This window comes from Symphalangus syndactylus, chromosome 6 (genome assembly GCF_028878055.3).
Source record: "Symphalangus syndactylus isolate Jambi chromosome 6, NHGRI_mSymSyn1-v2.1_pri, whole genome shotgun sequence".
Taxonomy (NCBI): Eukaryota; Metazoa; Chordata; class Mammalia; order Primates; family Hylobatidae; genus Symphalangus; species Symphalangus syndactylus.
The window spans coordinates 92,330,468-92,350,075 of NC_072428.2; the positions used below are offsets into that span (position 1 = coordinate 92,330,468).

At 41.1% G+C, this 19,608-nt stretch overlaps 1 protein-coding gene across 6 annotated transcripts in view; it reads right to left on the reverse strand.

The window, feature by feature from the left end:
- PTPN12 (protein tyrosine phosphatase non-receptor type 12) overlaps positions 1-19,608 on the reverse strand; it is a 109,876-nt gene that overhangs the window by 3,962 nt on the left and 86,306 nt on the right. For 5 of the 6 annotated variants that reach the window (XM_055283462.2, XM_055283469.2, XM_063641547.1 and 2 more), the window contains exons 13-15: positions 7,901-8,871; positions 3,566-3,643; positions 265-332 (exon numbers count right to left, since the gene is read on the reverse strand). In XM_055283462.2, coding sequence (XP_055139437.1) covers positions 265-332; positions 3,566-3,643; positions 7,901-8,871 — 1,117 coding nt within the window. Of the gene's footprint in view, positions 1-264; positions 333-3,565; positions 3,644-3,669; positions 4,895-7,900; positions 8,872-19,608 lie in introns of those variants that run through there. The other variant, XM_055283466.2, reaches the window with a different exon arrangement.

The following is a 19,608-nucleotide window of genomic DNA, read 5'->3' on the forward strand; positions in this document are numbered from 1 at the left end:
ATAATTTACATATCTCAAAAACAGCTTCAGAAAACAATACTTTAAAGTGATAGTTGTAAGTAGATCAGGTTACCCTTTTAAAAAATTTCAGACCCTACCTTTTATATGGGCTTTTCATCTGAAATCTTAGCATAAGAAATGCTGATCAAAAATTACAAACTATATTTAACGATCTTAAGATGACAGCTATTTCAACAACTGCAAGATTAGTTAACAAGAGTAGAAATGTTAAGCTATAACTGTTCCAATTCCAAAAGGACTCACTTCAGACTTTTTTTGTTCAGATCGTTCCTGACTTTGAAGTTCACTCCATTCCGATCTTGTAGGTATATCTGAGAAAAATGAAATCTTACCGTTATTAACACCTTGAATTTTTGAAATTTCTTTGCATTAAATACAAAAAACAGATCCTAAAGATTTTAGAAACTATCGCGTCCACAAAAAGTTTGTAGTTTCTGGGTAAGCATATTTCTGAAGTTTCTAAAAAAAAATTGTAGTTTCTATTAATTCGAGAACATTCTTTTATGTTTCCTTCCTTCAAAACCTAAGTAAATAAATTCAGTCATCAGAGTTTATTATAGTCTACAGATAATGTGACAGACAAGTGAAGTATACTGCTTAATCTACAGATAATGTGACAGATTTAGACAAGTGAAGTATACCGCTTCATTGTTTTCAACATTCTTTTCAGTTGTTGAGACAGGGTCTCACTCTGTTGACCAGGCACAATCTCGGCTCACTGCAGCCTCAACCTCCCAGGCTCAGGCAATCTTCCCATCTCAGCTTCTTGAGTAGCTGGGACTATAGGTGCATACCACCTCACCTGGCTAATTTTTGATTTTACACAGACAGGGTTTTGCCGTGTTGCCCAGGCTGGTCTCAAACTCCTAGGGCAACATGCAACAGAGATCCACATGCCTTGGCCTCCCAAAGTGCTGGGATCACAGGCCTAAGCCACTGTGCTCGGCTCTTCAACATTTATCTTAAAGTCAGTCAAAATTCACTTTGGGAGGCCGAGGCAGGCAGATCACTTGAGGTCAGGAGTTCAAGACCAGCCTGGCCAACATGGTGAGACCCTATCTCTAATAAAAAAAAATAGAAAAAAAAATTAGTTGGGAGTGATGGTGCATGCCTCTAATCGCAGCTACTCAGGAGGCTGAGGCAGGAGAACAGCTTGAGCCCAGATCGTGCCACTGCACTCCAGCCTGAGTGATAGAGTGGAACTCCATCTCAAAATAAAACAAAACGAGGCTGGGTGTGGTGGCTCACACCTGTAATCCCAGCACTTTAGGAGGCTGAGGTGGGCGGATCACGAGGTCAGGAGATGGAGACCATCCTGGCCAACGTGGTGAAACCCTGTCTCTACTAAAACAAATACAAAAAAATTAGCCAGGTGTGGTGGCAGGCACCTGTAGTCCCAGCTACGTGGGAGGCTAAGGCAGGAGAATGGCGTGAACCCGGGAGGTGGAGCTTGCAGTGAGCCGAGATCGTGCCACTGTACTCCAGCCGGGGCGACAGAGCGAGACTCCGTCTCAAAAAAAATAAATAAGCAAATAAATAAATAATAAAAGAAAACAAAACGAAACAAAAGAAAAATCAGTCAAAATTAATATATTGGTAAAATGTACTTAGACTAGTGAGCACCTCCACTGAGCATGAGACACTGTAAATACAATCAAGCTGCTTCTGCACTCTTTTTCAGAGGATTAATAGGGAGAAGTATATTATCAATGTTTTAAAGTATCATCAATTTCTCCCAGTTCTGATACGCCAGTGGTCTTTTTTTTTTCTTCCCCAGATGGGGTCTCACTCTGTTACCCAACTGGAATACAGTGGTGCGATCATGGCTCACTGCAGCCTCCAACTCCAGGGATCAAGCAATCCTTCTTCTTCAGCCTCCTCAGTAGCAAGGACTACAGGCAAATGCCACCGCGCCTGGCTAATTTTTTGTTATTATTATTATTTTTTGAGATGTTTTTTGCTCTTGTTGCCCAGGCTGGAATGCAATGGCGTGGTCTCAGCTCACTGCAACCTCTGCGTCCTCGGTTCAAGCAATTCTCCTGCCTCAGCCTCCCAAGCAGCTGGGATTACAGGCGCCCACCACCACAACTGGATAGTTATTTTATTTTTAGATGAGAGGAGGTATCACTGTGTTGCCCAGGCTGGTCTCAAACTCTTAGGCTCAAGCAATCCTCGCGCCTTGGACTCCCAAAGTGCTGCGATTACAGGTATGAGCCAATGTGCCCAGTCTACTCCAGTGGTGTTAAATGTCTTTCAGTTACCACCAATCCAGTGATGCCCACCCAACAGAAATGTTTACTGACCTAAACCTAAGGAAAGCAATTAATGTTTTTGTAAATAAGTGCTACTTTTTTTTTTTTTGAGATGGAGTCTTGCTCTGTCGCCCAGGCTGGAGTGCAGTGGCATGGTCTTGGCTTACTGCAACCTCCGCCTCCCGGGTTCAAGCAATTCTCCTGCCTCAGCCTGCCGAGCAGCTGGGACTACCGGTGCATGCCACCAGGCACAGCTGATTTTTTGTATTTCTAGTAGAGACAGGGTTTCACTGTGTTAGCCAGGATGGTCTCGATCTCCTGACCTCGTGATCTGCCCACCTCGGTTTCCCAAAGGGGCAGGATTACAGGCGTGAGCCAATAAGTGCTACTTTTAATGAATGAAAATATACCAGATTGCAAATACACTTATAATTGCATTTTTTTTTTTTTTTTGAGATGGAGTTTTGCTCTTGTTGCCCAGGTTGGAGTGCAATGGTGTGATCTCAGCTCACTGCAATATCCACCTCCCAGGTTCAAGCAATTCTCCTGCCTCAGACTCCCAAGTAGGTGGGATTACACGAATGCGCCACCACGCCCCACTAATTTTGTATTTTTAGTAGAGATGGGGTTTCTCCATGTTGGTCAGGCTGGTCTTGAACTCCTGACCTCAGGTGATCAGTGCATCTCAGCCTCCCAAGTTGCTGGGATTACAGGTATAAGCCACTGCACCTGGCTTTGTAATTGCATTTATTTATTTATTTACTTTTTGAGACGGAGTCTTGCTCTTCCCCCAGGCTGGAATGCAATGGCGCAATCTCGGCTCACTGCAACCTCCAACTCCCAGGTTCAAGTCATTCTCCTGCCTCAGCCTTTCAAGTAGCTAAGATTATAGGCATCCGCCACCGTGCCCAGCTAATTTTTATATTTTTAGTAGAGACGAGGTTTCACCACGTTGGCCAGGCTGGTCTCCAACTCCTGACCTCAGGTGATCCACCTGCCCAGGCCTCCCAAAGTGCTAGGATCACAGGCTTGAGCCACCATGCCCAGCCTATAATTACATTTAAATGAATTCTGATATCTAACATAAATGCAGTAATTTCTATCGATCTTAGCAAGTAAAAAATATCATTTAAAAGCATTTTTCAAACAAAGAATTAAAAGCATGTCAACATCAGTTTACTTGTTTTTGAATTTAATTATGCAGCACAATAGCTAATAGATTAAAATCAGGCATGTTTTTCGAGTTTATTATTAGAATATGAAGTAAATGTAAAAGCAAAAGAGACACTCACTATGTTCACTTGCTAACACAAAAGATTCAGGAGTTCTTTCAGGTAGGGGAGGAGGTGAATCTTCACTACCATCAACATCTAAATTAAACACATAAAAATTTAGACAAATTAACATGTCATCTAAACAAAATCAGAGAGCTTTCTTGACATCCTAAAAATTCCTGTCACAAGTATCTAGATCAGTTTTTAAAAATGCAAAAAAATGCAAGAAACCTTTTCCCCTCAACTCATTATCAAGAAGAATTATGATGCTTATTGAGCAAAGATACTGTATACAGAAAACGACTCTCCCATGACTTTCCTGCCACTCTACAGACATCATTCAGTTCTCCAAGCCTGAAGGGAATCTTCAGTAGAGAAGTCAGCTGGCAAGTGACTTCTCTACTGAGCGTACTGATGATGCTTTGTGTCCAAAAAGGAAAGCTTTGGTCATTTGCATTATGAAACACCTAAGCCAGTGTTTCCCAAACAGGATTCAATTGCTTAACACCTTTCATGATTTTTGCCATACTATGTAACATGTGTCCTATTCACTTTTGAAATCTGACTCATTTTAAACTTAACTGTGTACCTCAGTCATGTCTTAAACAGCGATAACTGAAATAACATTGGAAATACTAGTTATTTTTCCAAAACAGATAAAGATACAGCTATTAAAGTTTTTAAAAAAATCTTCATTTATTTATTGCTAAAGATTTTGTGTACAGTGGCACATGGCTGTACTTTGAGAATGCTGACTGAAGCTATATACAGGTTTTTCACTAGCAAAAACAAAATTAGCTCTTGGGAAAGACAGCGCATTAAGTAAGCCTCACTGGTTAGCTTTATTATGGCTTAAGGTAAATGAGTGTATTTGATCTTTTGAGTTTTCACTGGAGGCATAGAAAGAAAATATGAGGATACAATTCTGTGTGTGAACTCTCAGGCTAGGGAGGGTGGGATAAAGAAAAAGAAATGCGACGGTCCTATATTATTTTGTCTTGAGCCTTGCCCATTTTTCTTAAATGAACACACAGTTCTGCCATGATACTCTGCTATTTTACCACACCTGTTGCCTATGCACAGGTCTTGTCAATTTTCAACACTCATGAGGTGAGTATGATGGCTTTTGCCCCTCCTACATTTAGTTAGCTGGAGACACAAGAAAATACAGCTTCTGGGTCCTCCTGAAAGAAGAGTTCCAGTCCAATACTTGATACATCTACCAAGAGTACCAGAACTCTCTCTTGCCACTAAAGAACTGTCTACCTTATCCAGCAGTGGTAGTCTGAGTCATCACCATATGTCTCCTTGCCCTCTTGCTACTAACAGCGCACAGTGAAGAGATGGCTGTTGGAAGGAAGGGACACATAATCTTGGCATTCTGGTACCATTTCTTAAATTAAATGAACAAAACAAAAAGGGCAGTTCAGCCCTTTTTCTATCAGTTATCTTCCAGAAACTCTGTGCTTTTTCTCTCATGGCAGTTCTCACCCTTAAAAACTTTTATTTTCTAAGTGTGGCCCTTGCTTTGCAAATGCCATGTTTCTCCCTGGAACTTTGGATTGCCTTTCCTGTTAAAAACTTTTGTTTTAGAGGTTATCCAACCAGATATTGCATATTTTACGTAGGCTTTTGCAAATCATACACTGTATGGGGCCTTCTGTAGTTGAATCTGAGAAATCTTTCAGGAGGCCTAAGTCAAGACTGAAATTAGAATTGATAGCTAAGAATTTTTGTCAGGCAGTAACTTATGCAAACTTTTTTTTAGGTATTAATACAAAATTATTCCATTACAGTCATGCACTACATAACGACGTTTTCATCAACAAGACCGCATAAACAACAGTGGTCCTGTAAGATTATGACACATTTTTACTGTACCTTTTCTACGTTTAGATACACAAATACTTACCATTGCGTTACAATTGTTCAGTATAGTAATATGCTATACAAGTTTGTAGCCCAGGAGCAAGAAGTTACACCGTATGGGCCAGATGTGTAGTATATACTATACCATCTAGGCTTGTGTAAATACATTCTATGACATTCATACAATGGCAAAATTGCCTAATGACATATTTTTCTTAGAACATATCCCTGCCACTAAGAAATGTATGACTGTAATTCACTAACAAGTTCTAGGACCAACAACCCCCCAAAACTCTAATTCTGGTGCCAATGGTTCTATAAGATAATGATCTACAAAGGAAATAATAATCTATAAGGTAAATAAACAATCTATAAAGTAAACAATCTATATGGTAAATATTTGGCAACACATTAAAAATAAGACTACTTGTAGTTATGCTGCAACAAAGAACATTTACACACAAGAAAATCTTCAGTTAATATCAAACCAATAACATAGTTAAGGTTGAGTAAAAAGAAACCAGAAATCACATGTATAGTGATTTTTGCTTTGAAATACAAAATCAAACAAACAGAAATGAACTGGCACATAGTAGGGTGCTTTTAACTATATCTTACTCTTTTTTTTTTTTTGAGACAGGGTCTCCCTCTGTTGTCCAGGCAGAGTGCAGGGACGCAATTATGGCTCACTGCAGCCTTGAGCTCCTAGGCTCAAGTGATCTTCCTACCTCAGCCTCCAGAGTAGCTGGGACCACAAGTGTGCACCACCACACCCGGCTAGTGTTTTAACTTTCGTAGAGATTGGGTGTCATTATGTCACCCAGACTGGTTATGAACTCCTGGGCTCAAGTGAACTTCCTACCTCAGCCTCCCAAAGTGCTGGGATTACAGGCATGAGCCACCAACAGACTCGTCATGTAGTAGTAACTTTTAATGAGCATATCATATCATACATCTTTCTGGCTCTCACCAAATCCTATTTCCAGTAATGGTTTTTTGTTTTTTTAAAAAAAACAATAAAACTTCCTAGGTATAATACCACATGCTTGATATACTAAAAGCCCAAAATGAAAATTTCTTATCTACATATTTTCTTATATAGTTACAGCTGGGCAGTTATATTTCAAATTCTGAAGTTGAGGAACAAAAGACATTAGCAATTTAAAATTATGGTAAACTGGTAAAGTAATATCTATTATACTATTCATTATCTTCTAAAGATCCTTCAAATAAAACAAAGACAAATCAAGAAAAGAGAATTCTGTAATTTAAGCAAATAGTTTAACACTGTCACCTGGCTGGGCACCTGTAATCCCAGCACTTTGGGAGGCCGAGGTGGGCGGATCACGAGGTCAGGAGATCGAAACCATCCTGGCTAACACAGTGAAACGCTGTCTCTACTAAAAATACAAAAAATTAGCTGGGCATGGTGGCGCATGCCTGTATTCCCAACTACTCGGGAGGATGAGGCAGGAGAATTGCTTGAACCTGGGAGGCGGAGGTTGCAGTGAGCTGAGATCGTGCCACTGCACTCCAGCCTGGGTGACAGTGCAAGACTCAAAAAAAAAAAAATAATAATAATCTTTGAGTGCAAGTCTCAAAAAAAAAAAAAAATCTTTCAAGGTCACAGTACTTATTTTGCCTGCACATTATAAATACCAGTCTGTATGTGTCACTACCAAAGTTCACTGACAGGTAAGTGACCACTGATAATATATCAATAAACAGCTTTCAAATTTATATGTTTACTCTCAACTTTAGGGTCTGTTTAAGATGGTAGCCATCATTACTTTCAGCAGATCAAAGAGGAGTTTCAAGAAGCAATAATACACTTTGGGAACTGAGTGCATGCATTGTCTTGAAATGCTAAGAGTGCTAAAAAAATAATAATTCTTTAAATAATAGCTTTGATGAGTAGGTATGCATATAGCCCACTCACTACTGAATTGAGCAGTTTGCAGTATTGTTCCTGGGTTAAACTCAGGGTTGGAAGCAGCCATATTTGGAAGCATTTGTGAAGATAGTAAAAACAAACAAAAAAATGTAATTTGTAGTTAAAGGAACAGTAAAAAATAACTAAATATTTAGGAGAAACATGAGTGACATTATATGGCCAATCAAGACATTCTACAGTATTTTTGCCACTGTTATTTAAAGTGATTCTTCCCTGAATTATTTCTAATTATTCAGTCAGATAAATTTTTGACCGATACAAAAACACTAAGATCTATAATACAGAAGAAAATAAGTTATCCAGTTATAACTACTAAAATATTTTAGAAACACAAAACCCGGTAATATAATGTGACCAAACTGTTAACAATAAATTAAAAGCTTATATTAAAAAATTAGTATCTAAGACAGATTTTGCTGTAGGTTCTATGGTATAGTATGGAATAAAACATAATAAATCAATACAGCTAAAGTGCTTAAAACAGTGACCGGCACATAGTAAAGACATTTAAGTATTTGACACTATATTACCTTTTTCAGCACCTGAATGTATTGTTCCTGCTATATTATGTCTAGCAATGGACATTGGCAATACTTTCCTAGTAGAAATGCTTTCAGTACTAGTGGCAGCAGAAACTGTGGCACTTGCTGTTGAAATATTAGTTTTATTCTGGGTCACAGCACCATCAGAGTTTCTTTCATCTGAGTCTGAGTCGTCAGAGTGAAGTGGATTAGTAAAACTGAGGGGTGTTCTGAAGAGTGGTGAAGTGTTATCATGATCCACAAGATCAGGTGTTTCAACTTGTGTTGTAGGACTTGGTGTTAAACTCACAGTTTTCATAGTTTGATAGTTGATATCTGAGGAATTGCCTTCAGATAAATCAGGTATGGGCATGGCATTTTCAGGTCCATGAAATGACCACGTTACATGTCCTTTCTCATCAAGAGGCAAGCGGTCTGGCCTTGGAGGTGTGTCTGAATTCTGGGATTCTTCTGGTGGAGTAACTGAAACTTTGTTTGATTGTGTTACACTGCAGTCCACACAAGAATTCTGAGAAGTATCACTGACATTTAGATCTGAACTTAATTCCTGTGGCTTAGAGATTTTATCAGTTATACAAGGTGAAGCACATTTAATTTTAATTGCATGTCCCCTATTCAAAAGAGTGTTCCCATCAAAACTTTTTGGTCCCTCTTGGAGAGGGACCTTCTTAATCTCAAAACTTAAATTTCGTTCCAATTTTTTATCCATCTGTTCAATTGTTGATTCATTTTTCCCTGGAAGTTCTGTTGATTTACTATAGTTTCTGTTGAGGTCTGCTGAATGTTGTTCTGATGAAACCATATGCAACACTGGCTTTGGATGGTATCTATCATTGTCCTGCCACACAGTAGTGACTGTTGGAAAAGCTGAAGGGGGAGAAGGTGTCAAGATGGGTGGCACTGGATGAGGTTCTGGTGGCTGCAGTATTTCTTCTTTAGCATCCCCTTCAACAAGGCAACTGAAAAACAAACATTTAAAAAGGGCATTTTAAGACTGTTAAACAAGTTGATACCTGAGACTTATGTAGCTAAGACTAGTATATTAAAAGCCATTATAATCTGACTGCGAATAAAAACTATAGTTTTTCAGACTAAGAAAATTTAATGTTCATCAAGGTAATACACATATACTGTTTAAAAAGTCAAATACAAGACTTTTAATGAAAAACATAGTCTCTGCCTCGCAGCCCTCCTGTGAGCCAGAGGCATCCACTTTCAACTTTTTTTTTTTAGCTGCTTCTAAAATTTACCTCTGTATTTCAGACTATTTCAAAAGTTATTTCTTGATCTTTGTTTCACACATTTTCTACTGACTTCCTACTGTGGAAGTGTCCTTCTCTATCTTTCCAATACTGTTATATTGCAATTTTTCATTACCTCAGTCGTATGACTGCAGATAGTATTCACACCTATGACACCATGATTTCATATCTTTTCTTCTATAGTGCCTTGTTTTCCCCTAATGACTGCCTTGGGTTTCTGATGGCTTAGCTCTCTATGCATCATCAGTTACTCAGCTTCTCTTTTAACTTTCTTGCAGATTGGTATACCTCCTCTCAATAATGACAAGCACACATAGTAACTATCAATACCACAGACATCCTTCTTAGTAACTTTTGGCCTCCTGCTCCAGTGTGGACTACTGGTTCCCTAGTCCACCACAGAGCTACTGTTCTCTCTGGTTTCAGATTCTCCTGTTTCCCAGGTCTCATTTTCCTCTTTCTGGGTATACTCCTTTGTTCGGGTGGGTTATACCCTCTAGTTGCCTTTATTTTTTTCCTTAAAGAAATGGGGGCAAGGCACGGTGGCTCACGCCTGTAATCCCAGCACTTTGGGAGGCCAAGGTGGGTGGATCAATTGAGCTCAGGAGTTTGAGACCAGCCTGAGCAACACAGTAAAACCCCATCTCTACTAACACAAAAATTTGCCAGGTGTGGTGGCACATACCTGTAGTCCCAGCTACTTGGGAGGCTGAGGCAGGAGAATTGCTTGAGCCCGGGAGGTGGAGATGGCAGTGAGTTGAGATCATGCCACTGCACTCCAGTCTGGGCGACAGAGCAAGACTGTCTCCAAAAAACAAAAAAAAGAGAGAGAGCGAGCGAGACAGTGAGAGAGAGAGAGCGAGAGAGAGAGGGGGGAGAGAGAGAGAGAGAAAGAGAGAGAGAGAGACAGAGAGAGAGAGAGAGAGGGAGGGAGGCTGGGCACTGTGGCTTACTTGAGCCCAGGAGTTCAAGACCAGCCCGGGCAATATAGCAAAACCCTGTGTCTTCAACAAATACAAAAAAATTAACTGGGTGTGGCAGTGCGTGCTTGTAGTCCCAGCTACTAGGAAGGCTGAGGTAAGAGGATCACCTGAGCCTGGGGGAGGTCAAGGCTGCAGTGAGCTGTGATCATGCCACTGCACTCCAGCCTGGGTGAAAGAATGAGATCCTGTCTCAAAAAAAAAAACAAAACAAAAAAACAAGAAGATAGGGTTTACTGTGTTGCCCAGGCTTTGTTGCTTTTTAAGAACTTTATATGAAGCAAACTTCTTGAGGGCTTGTATATTTAACTTTTTGTGTTTTTGTTTTTTTCTTTTGAGATAGAGTCTCGTTCTGTCACCCAGGCTGGAGTGCAGTGGCACCATCTTGGCTTATTGGAACCTCTACCTCCTGGGTTCAAGCAATTCTTGTGCTTCAACCTCCTGAGTAGCTGGGACTATAGGCACATGCCACCACACTTGGCTAATTTTTCTATTTTTAGTAGAGATGGGGGTTTTGCCACGTTGGCCAGGCTGGTCTCAAACTCCTGGCCTCAAGTGATTTGCCTGCCTCGGCCCCCGCAAAGTGCTGGGATTACAGGGGTGAGCCACTGTACCCCACCTCAGAGTTTTTGCTTTTTTCCCCCCCAGATGATCAACCTTTTTTTTATGCAACCAGATAATTGGCAGTAATCACATGGTACACCAGGTTTCCCCTTAAAAGAGACTCTGTGGGCCGGGAATGGTGGCTCACGCCTGTAATCCTAGCACTTTGGGAGGCCAAGGCGGGCGGATCACAAGGTCAGGAGATCGAGACCAGCCTAACCAACATGGTGAAACCCCGTCTCTACTAAAAATACAAAAACCTAGTCAGGCATGGTAGCGTGTGCTACTCAGGAAGCTGAGTCAGGAGAATCACTTGATTTGGGAGGCAGAGGTTGCAGTGAAATGAGATCACGCCACTGCACTCCAGCCTAGGTGACATAGCGAGACTCTGTCTCAAAATAAATAAATTAAATAGAGACTCTGTGAAGTTCAGATTCTCTAGACACATTCCCACATTCCTAGAATAGGACATGAGAAGATAAATGACTATCTCCAGAATACTGATCATATTAAAACGACAGCAATACTCTCATAAGATATTCCTATATCTGTTCAGGTTTTACAAGTAGATTTTTTTTTTTTTTTTTTGGAGACAGGGTCCTGCTCTGCCACCTGGGCTGGAGTACAGTTGCACGATTTTGGCTCGTTGCAACCTCTGCCTTCAGGGCTTAAGCCATCCTTCCAGTTTAGCCTCCCAAGTAGCTGGGACTACAGGCATGCACTACCACACCTGGCTAAGTTTTATATTTTTTGTAGAGATGTGGTTTTGCCATGTTCATGTTGCCCAGACTGATCTCAAACTCCTGAACTCAAGCAATTCACCTGCCATGTCCTCCCAAAGAGCTGGGATTACAGGTGTGAGGCATTGCACCTGGCCTACAAGTAGGTTCTTAATCTGAAAGAGTAGCTGTCAAATTTTTGCGATCTAAAACAAAAAATAATTGCAGACACCTCCTACAATTTATAAAGCATATGCAAAGACCAATAGGTTATCCTAAGAACATATTATAGTACAAATAGAAAATATGAGTTTTAAAAGGACTAGATAAAATTTTGATATAAATTGAGGTGTATTATTTTCCCTACGTGTATATGATGAGACCACTTTTCCATAATCAGTATTTTATTTACGTATTTTTTATTGAGACAGAGTCTCATTCTGTTACCCAGGCTGGAGTGCAGTGGTGCGATCTCGGCTTACTGCAACCTCCGCCTCCCAGGTTCAAGCGAATCTCCTGCCTCAGCCTCACAAGTAGCTGGGATTACAGGCACCAGCCATGATGCCTGGCTGATTTTTGTATTTTTAGTAGAGACAGGGTTTTGCCACATTGGCCAGGCTGGTCTTAAACTTCTAACCTCAAGTGATCCGCCCTCCTCGGGCTCCCAAAATGCAGGGATTACAGGTGTGAAACACCATGCCCGGCCTCATGACCAGCATTTTACAGATTTACTTGATTAACAAATCCCATATATCCTTAACAGTACCTTTTTCACAGGGTAGTTAGGAAAATTAAATGAGTTAACATCTGAACAACAATTACAACAGTGCTTGACAGATATCGGGTATGATATATGGGTTTGTTAAGAGTATTTTCAAAGTTTTTAATTTAAAAAAATCTTACTCCAAATTTCAGCATTATTTTTATCTTACTCTAAACCTCAACAAGGTTCTTATGTTGGATGTTCTAAAATTTCATAATGTAACTTAAAAACTATATTTTTTTAACAATTTTATTTTTATCCATCATATTTGAAACTTGGTGTATACACTGTATATAAAAATTTATGCCCTTTAATTCTAATACATTTTTTCTTTTTTTTTTTTGCTAATTTCTTCTTCCCTACTCTCCTTTTAGACTATTATTAGTTCAGTGACAGATCTTCTAGTTTTGCTTTCTGATTTCCTTATCTTTTCTCTCCTACTTTCTCTTTATCTATTCATTTTCTTGAAATAGTTCCTTATTTTCCAAACTTCTGCTTAATTTTTAAATTTATAGTATTTTAATTTCTTTCTTTCTTTTTTTTTTGAGACAAGAGTCTCATTCTGTTGCCCAGGCTGGAGAGCAGTGGCGTGATCTCAACTCACTGTAACCTCTGCCTCCCAGGTTCAAGCGATTCTCCTGCCTCAGCCTCCTGAGTAGCTGGGACTACAGGCACGCACCACCACGCCCAGCTATTTTTTTTTTTTTTTTTTTTTTTTTTGTATTTTTAGTAGAGACTGGGTTTCACCATATTGGCCAGGCTGGTCTAAAACTCCTGACCTTGTGATCTGCCCGCGTCAGCCTCCCAAAGTGCTGGGATTACAGGCGTGAGCCGCTGCGCCTGGCCTATATTCTTAATTTCTAAGAGCTTCTTACTTATTACCCACAGTTCTTATTTCGTGGTTGCAGCATTTCTCAATGACTGAGAAAAGTGGACTGTTGTTTCTTTTTTCCCCCATCTTTTCATTTTACTCTGTATTGTCTCCATTTCCTCTGTTTTTCATATTAGAGGCTTCTGTCAAATGCCCAATCATTCCTAGTTCTGTTCACTTTTAAGAACTGGAAGAACTGGGGCCGGGCGCGGTGGCTCACGCTTGTAATCCCAGCACTTTGGGAGGCCGAGGCGGGCGGATCACGAGGTCAGGAGATCGAGACCACGGTGAAACCGTGTCTCTACTAAAAATGCAAAAAAATTAGCCAGGCGTGGCGGCGGGCACCTGTAGTCCCAGCTACTCGGAGAGGCTGAAGCAGGAGAATGGCGTGAACCCAGGAGGCAGAGCTTGCAGTGAGCCGAGATTGAGCCACTGCACTCCAGCCTGGGTGAAAAAGTGAGACTTCGTCTCAAAAAAAAAAAAAAAGGGTGGAGCCAAGATGGCCGAATAGGAACAGCTCCGGTCTCCAGCTCCCAGCCCCAGCGACACAGAAGACGGGTGATTTCTGCATTTCTGCTTGAGGTACCGGTTTCATCTCACTAGGGAGTGCCTAACAGTGGGTGCAGGACAGTCGGTGAAGCGCACTGTGCGCGAGCCGAAGCAGGGCGAGGCATTGCCTCACTCGGGAAGCGCAAGGGGTCAGGGAGTTCCCTTTCCTAGTCAAAGAAAGGGGAAACAGACGGCACCTGGAATATCGGGTCAGTCCCGTCCTAATACTGCGCTTTTCCAACGGGCCTGGAAAACGGCACACTAGGAGATTGTGTCCCGCACCTGGCTCGGAGGGTCCTATGCCCACAGAGTCTCGCTGATTGCTAGCACAGCAGTCTGAGATCACGCTGCAAGGCGGCAACGAGGCTGGGGGAGGGGCGCCCGCCATTGCCCAGGCTTGCTTAGGTAAACAAAGCAGCCAGGAAGCTCGAACTGGGTGGAGCCCACCACAGCTCAAGGAGGCCCGCCTGCCCCTGTAGACTCCACCTCTGGGGGCAGGGCACAGACAACCAAAAACTCAGCGAGAACCTCCACAGCCTTAAATATCCCTGTCTGACTGACAGCTTTGAAGAGAGTAGTGGTTCTCCCAGCATGCAGCTGGAGATCTGAGAACGGACAGACTGCCTCCTAAAGTGGGTCCCTCACCCCTGAGCAGCCTAACTGGGAGGCACCCCCCCAGTAGGGACAGACTGACACCTCATTCAACCGGGTACTCCTCTGAGACAAAACTTTCAGAGGAACTATCAGACAGCTGAATTTGTGTTCTCACGAAAATCCACTGTTCTGCAGCCACCGCTGCTGAGACCCAGCCAAACAGGGTCTGGAGTGGACCTCTAGTAAACTCCAACAGACCTGCAGCTGAGGGTCTTGTTTGGTAGAAGGAAAATTAACAAAGAGAAAGGACATCCACACCAAAAACCCATCTGTACATCACCATCATCGAAGACAAAAAGTAGACAAAACCACAAAGATGGGGAAAAAACAGACCAAAAAAACTGGAAACTCTAAAAAACAGAGCACCTCTCCTCCTCCAAAGGAACGCAGTTCCTCACCAGCAACGGAACAAAGCTGGATGGAGGATGACTTTGATGAGTTGAGAGAAGAAGGCTTCAGACGATCAAACTACTCTGAGCTACGAGAGGAAATTCAAAACAATAGCAAAGAAGTTAAAAACTTTGAAAAAAAATTAGAAGAATGGATAACTAGAATAACCAATGGAGAGAAGGGCTTCAAGGAGATGATGGAGCTGAAAGCCAAGTTTCGAGAACTACGCGAAGAATGCAGAAGCCTCAGTAGCAGATGCGATCAACTGGAAGAAAGGGTATCGCTGATAGAAGATGAAATGAATGAAATGAAGAGAGAAGGAAAGTTTAGAGAAAAAAGAATAAAAAGAAATGAACAAAGCCTCCAAGAAATTTGGGACTATGTGAAAAGACCAAACCTACGTCTGATTGGTGTACCTGAAAATGATGGGGAGAATGGAACCAAGTTGGAAAACACTCTGCAAGATATTATCCAGGAGAACTTCCCCAATCTAGCAAGGCAGGCCAGCATTCAGATTCAGGAAATACAGAGAACGCCACAAAGATACTCCTCAAGAAGGGCAACCCCAAGACACATAATTGTCAGATTCACCAAAGTGGAAATGAAGGAAAAAATGTTAAGGGCAGCCAGAGAGAAAGGTCGGGTTACCCACAAAGGGAAGCCCATCAGACTAACAGCTGATCTCTCAGCAGAAACTCTACAAGCCAGAAGAGAGTGGGGGCCGATATTCAACATTCTTAAAGAAAAGAATTTTCAGCCCAGAATTTCCTATCCCGCCAAACTAAGCTTCATAAGTGAAGGAGAAATAAAATACTTTACAGACAAGCAAACGCTGAGTGATTTTGTCACCACCAGGCCTGCCCTAAAAGAGCTCCTGAAGGAAGCAGTAAACATGGAAAGGAACAACCGGTACCAGCCCCTGCAAAAACATGCCAAATTGTAAAGACCATCGAGGCTAGGAAGAAACTATAGCAACTAACGAGCAAAATAACCAACTAACATCATAATGACAGGATCAGATTCACACATAACAATATTCACGTTAAATGTAAATGGGCTAAATGCTCCAATCAAAAGACACAGACTGGCAAACTGGATAAGGAGTCAGGACCCATCAGTGTGCTGTATTCAGGAAACCCATCTCACGTGCAGAGACACACATAGACTCAAAATAAAGGGATGGAGGAAGATTTATCAAGCAACTGGAAAACAAAAAAAGGCAGGGGTTGCAATCCTAGTCTCTGATAAAATAGACTTTAAACCAACAAAGATCAAAAGAGACAAAGAAGGCCATTACATAATGGTAAAGGGATCAATTCAACAAGAAGAGCTAACTATCCTAAATATATATGCACCCAACATAGGAGCACCCAGATTCATAAAGCAAGTCCTCAGTGACCTACAAAGGGACTTAAACTCCCACACAATAATGATGGGAGATTTTAACACCCCACTGTCAGCATTAGACAGATCAACGAGACAGAAAGTTAACAAGGATATCCAGGAATTGAACTCAGCTCTACATAAAGTGGACCTAATAGACATCTACAGAACTCTCCACCCCAAATCAACAGAATATACATTTTTTTCAGCACCACACCGCACCTATTCCAAAATTGACCACATAGTTGGAAGTAAAGCTCTTCTCAGCAAATGTAAAAGAACAGAGATTATAACAAACTGTCTCTCAGACCACAGTGCAATCAAACTAGAACTCAGGATTAAGAAACTCAGTCAAAACCGCTCAACTACATGGAAACTGAACAACCTGCTCCTGAATGACTATTGGGTACATAATGAAATGAAGGCAGAAATAAAGATGTTCTTTGAAACCAACGAGAACAAAGACACAACATACCAGAATCTCTGGGACACGTTCAAAGCAGTGTGTAGAGGGAAATTTATAGCACTAAATGCCCACAAGAGAAAGCAGGAAAGATCCAAAATTGACACCCTAACATCACAATTAAAAGAACTAGAAAAGCAAGAGCAAACACATTCAAAAGCTAGCAGAAGGCTAGAAATAACTAAAATCAGAGCAGAACTGAAGGAAATAGAGACACAAAAAACCCTTCAAAAAATTAATGAATCCAGGAGCTGGTTTTTTGAAAAGATCAACAAAATTGATGGACCGCTAGCAAGACTAATAAAGAAGAAAAGAGAGAAGAATCAAATAGATGCAATAAAAAACGAAAAAGGGGATATCACCACCGATCCCACAGAAATACAATCTACCATCAGAGAATACTACAAACACCTCTATGCAAATAAACTAGAAAATCTAGAAGAAATGGATAAATTCCTCGACAAATACACCCTCCCAAGACTAAACCAGGAAGAAGTTGAATCTCTGAATAGACCAATAACAGGTTCTGAAATTGTGGCAATAATCAATAGCTTACCAACCAAAAAGAGTCCAGGACCTGATGGATTCACAGCTGAATTCTACCAGAGGTACAAGGAGGAACTGGTACCATTCCTTCTGAAACTATTCCAGTCGATAGAAAAAGAGGGAATCCTCCCTAACACATTTTACGAAGCCAGCATCGTCCTGATACCAAAACCTGGCAGAGACTTAACCAAAAAAGAGAATTTCAGACCAATATCCTTGATGAACATTGATGCAAAAATCCTCAATAAAATACTGGCAAACCGAATCCAGCAGCACATCAAAAAGCTTATCCACCATGATCAAGTGGGCTTCATCCCTGGGATGCAAGGCTGGTTCAACATACGCAAATCAATAAATGTAATCCAGCATATAAACAGAACCAAAGACAAAAACCACATGATTATCTCAATAGATGCAGAAAAGGCCTTTGACAAAATTCAACAACCCTTCATGCTAAAAACTCTCAATAAATTAGGTATTGATGGGACGTATCTCAAAATAATAAGAGCTATCTACGACAAACCCACAGCCAATATCATACTGAATGGGCAAAAACTGGAAGCATTCCCTCTGAAAACTGGCACAAGACAGGGATGCCCTCTCTCACCGCTCCTATTCAACATAGTGCTGGAAGTTCTGGCCAGAGCAATCAGGCAGGAGAAGGAAATAAAGGGTATTCAATTAGGAAAAGAGGAAGTCAAATTGTCCCTGTTTGCAGATGACATGATTGTATATCTAGAAAACCCCATTGTCTCAGCCCAAAATCTCCTTAAGCTGATCAGCAACTTCAGCAAAGTCTCAGGATACAAAATTAATGTACAAAAATCACAAGCATTCTTGTACACCAATAACAGACAAACAGAGAGCCAAATCATGAGTGAACTCCCATTCACAATTGCTTCAAAGAGAATAAAATACCTAGGAATCCAACTTACAAGGGATGTGAAGGACCTCTTCAAGGAGAACTACAAACCACTGCTCAATGAAATAAAAGAGGATACAAACAAATGGAAGAACATTCCATGCTCATGGGTTGGAAGAATCAATATCGTGAAAATGGCCATACTGCCCAAGGTAATTTATAGATTCAATGCCATCCCCATCAAGCTACCAATGACTTTCTTCACAGAATTGGAAAAAACTACTTTAAAGTTCATATGGAACCAAAAAAGAGCCCGCATCGCCAAGTCAATCCTAAGCCAAAAGAACAAAGCTGGAGGCATCACGCTACCTGACTTTAAACTATACTACAAGGCTACAGTAACCAAAACAGCATGGTACTGGTACCACAACAGAGACATAGATCAATGGAACAGAACAGAGCCCTCAGAAATGATGCCGCATAGCTACAACTATCTGATCTTTGACAAACCTGACAAAAACAAGAAATGGGGAAAGGATTCCCTATTTAATAAATGGTGCTGGGAAAACTGGCTAGCCGTATGTAGAAAGCTGCAACTGGATCCCTTCCTTACACCTTATACAAAAATTAATTCAAGATGGATTAAAGACTTATATGTTAGACCTAAAACCATTAAAATCCTACAAGAAAACCTAGGCAATACCATTCAGGACATAGGCGTGGGCAAGGACTTCATGTCTAAAACACCAAAAGCAATGGCAACAAAAGCCAAAATCGACAAATGGGATCTCATTAAACTAAAGAGCTTCTGCACAGCAAAAGAAACTATCATCAGAGTGAACAGGCAACCTACACAATGGGAGAAAATTTTTGCAACCTACTCATCTGACAAAGGGCTAATATCCAGAATCTACAATGAACTCAAACAAATTTACAAGAAAAAAACAAACAACCCCATCAAAAAGTGGGCAGAGGACATGAACAGACACTTCTCAAAAGAAGACATTTATGCAGCCAAAAAACACATGAAGAAATGCTCCTCATCACTGGCCATCAGAGAAATGCAAATCAAAACCACAGTGAGATACCATCTCACACCAGTTAGAATGGCCATCATTAAAAAATCAGGAAACAACAGGTGCTGGAGAGGATGTGGAGAAATAGGAACACTTTTACACTGTTGGTGGGACTGTAAACTAGTTCAACCATTGTGGAAGTCAGTGTGGCGATTCCTCAGGGTTCTCGAACTAGAAATACCATTTGACCCAGCCATCCCATTACTGGGTATATACCCAAAGGACTATAAATCATGCTGCTATAAAGACACATGCACACGTATGTTTATTGCGGCACTATTCACAATAGCAAAGAGTTGGAACCAACCCAAATGTCCAACAACGATAGACTGGATTAAGAAAATGTGGCACATATACACCATGGAATACTATGCAGCCATAAAAAATGATGAGTTCGTGTCCTTTGTAGGGACATGGATGAAACTGGAAAACATCATTCTCAGTAAACTATCGCAAGGACAAAAAACCAAACACCGCATGTTCTCACTCATAGGTGGGAATTGAACAATGAGAACTCATGGACACAGGAAGGGGAACATCACACTCCGGGGACTGTTGTGGGGTGGGGGGAGGGG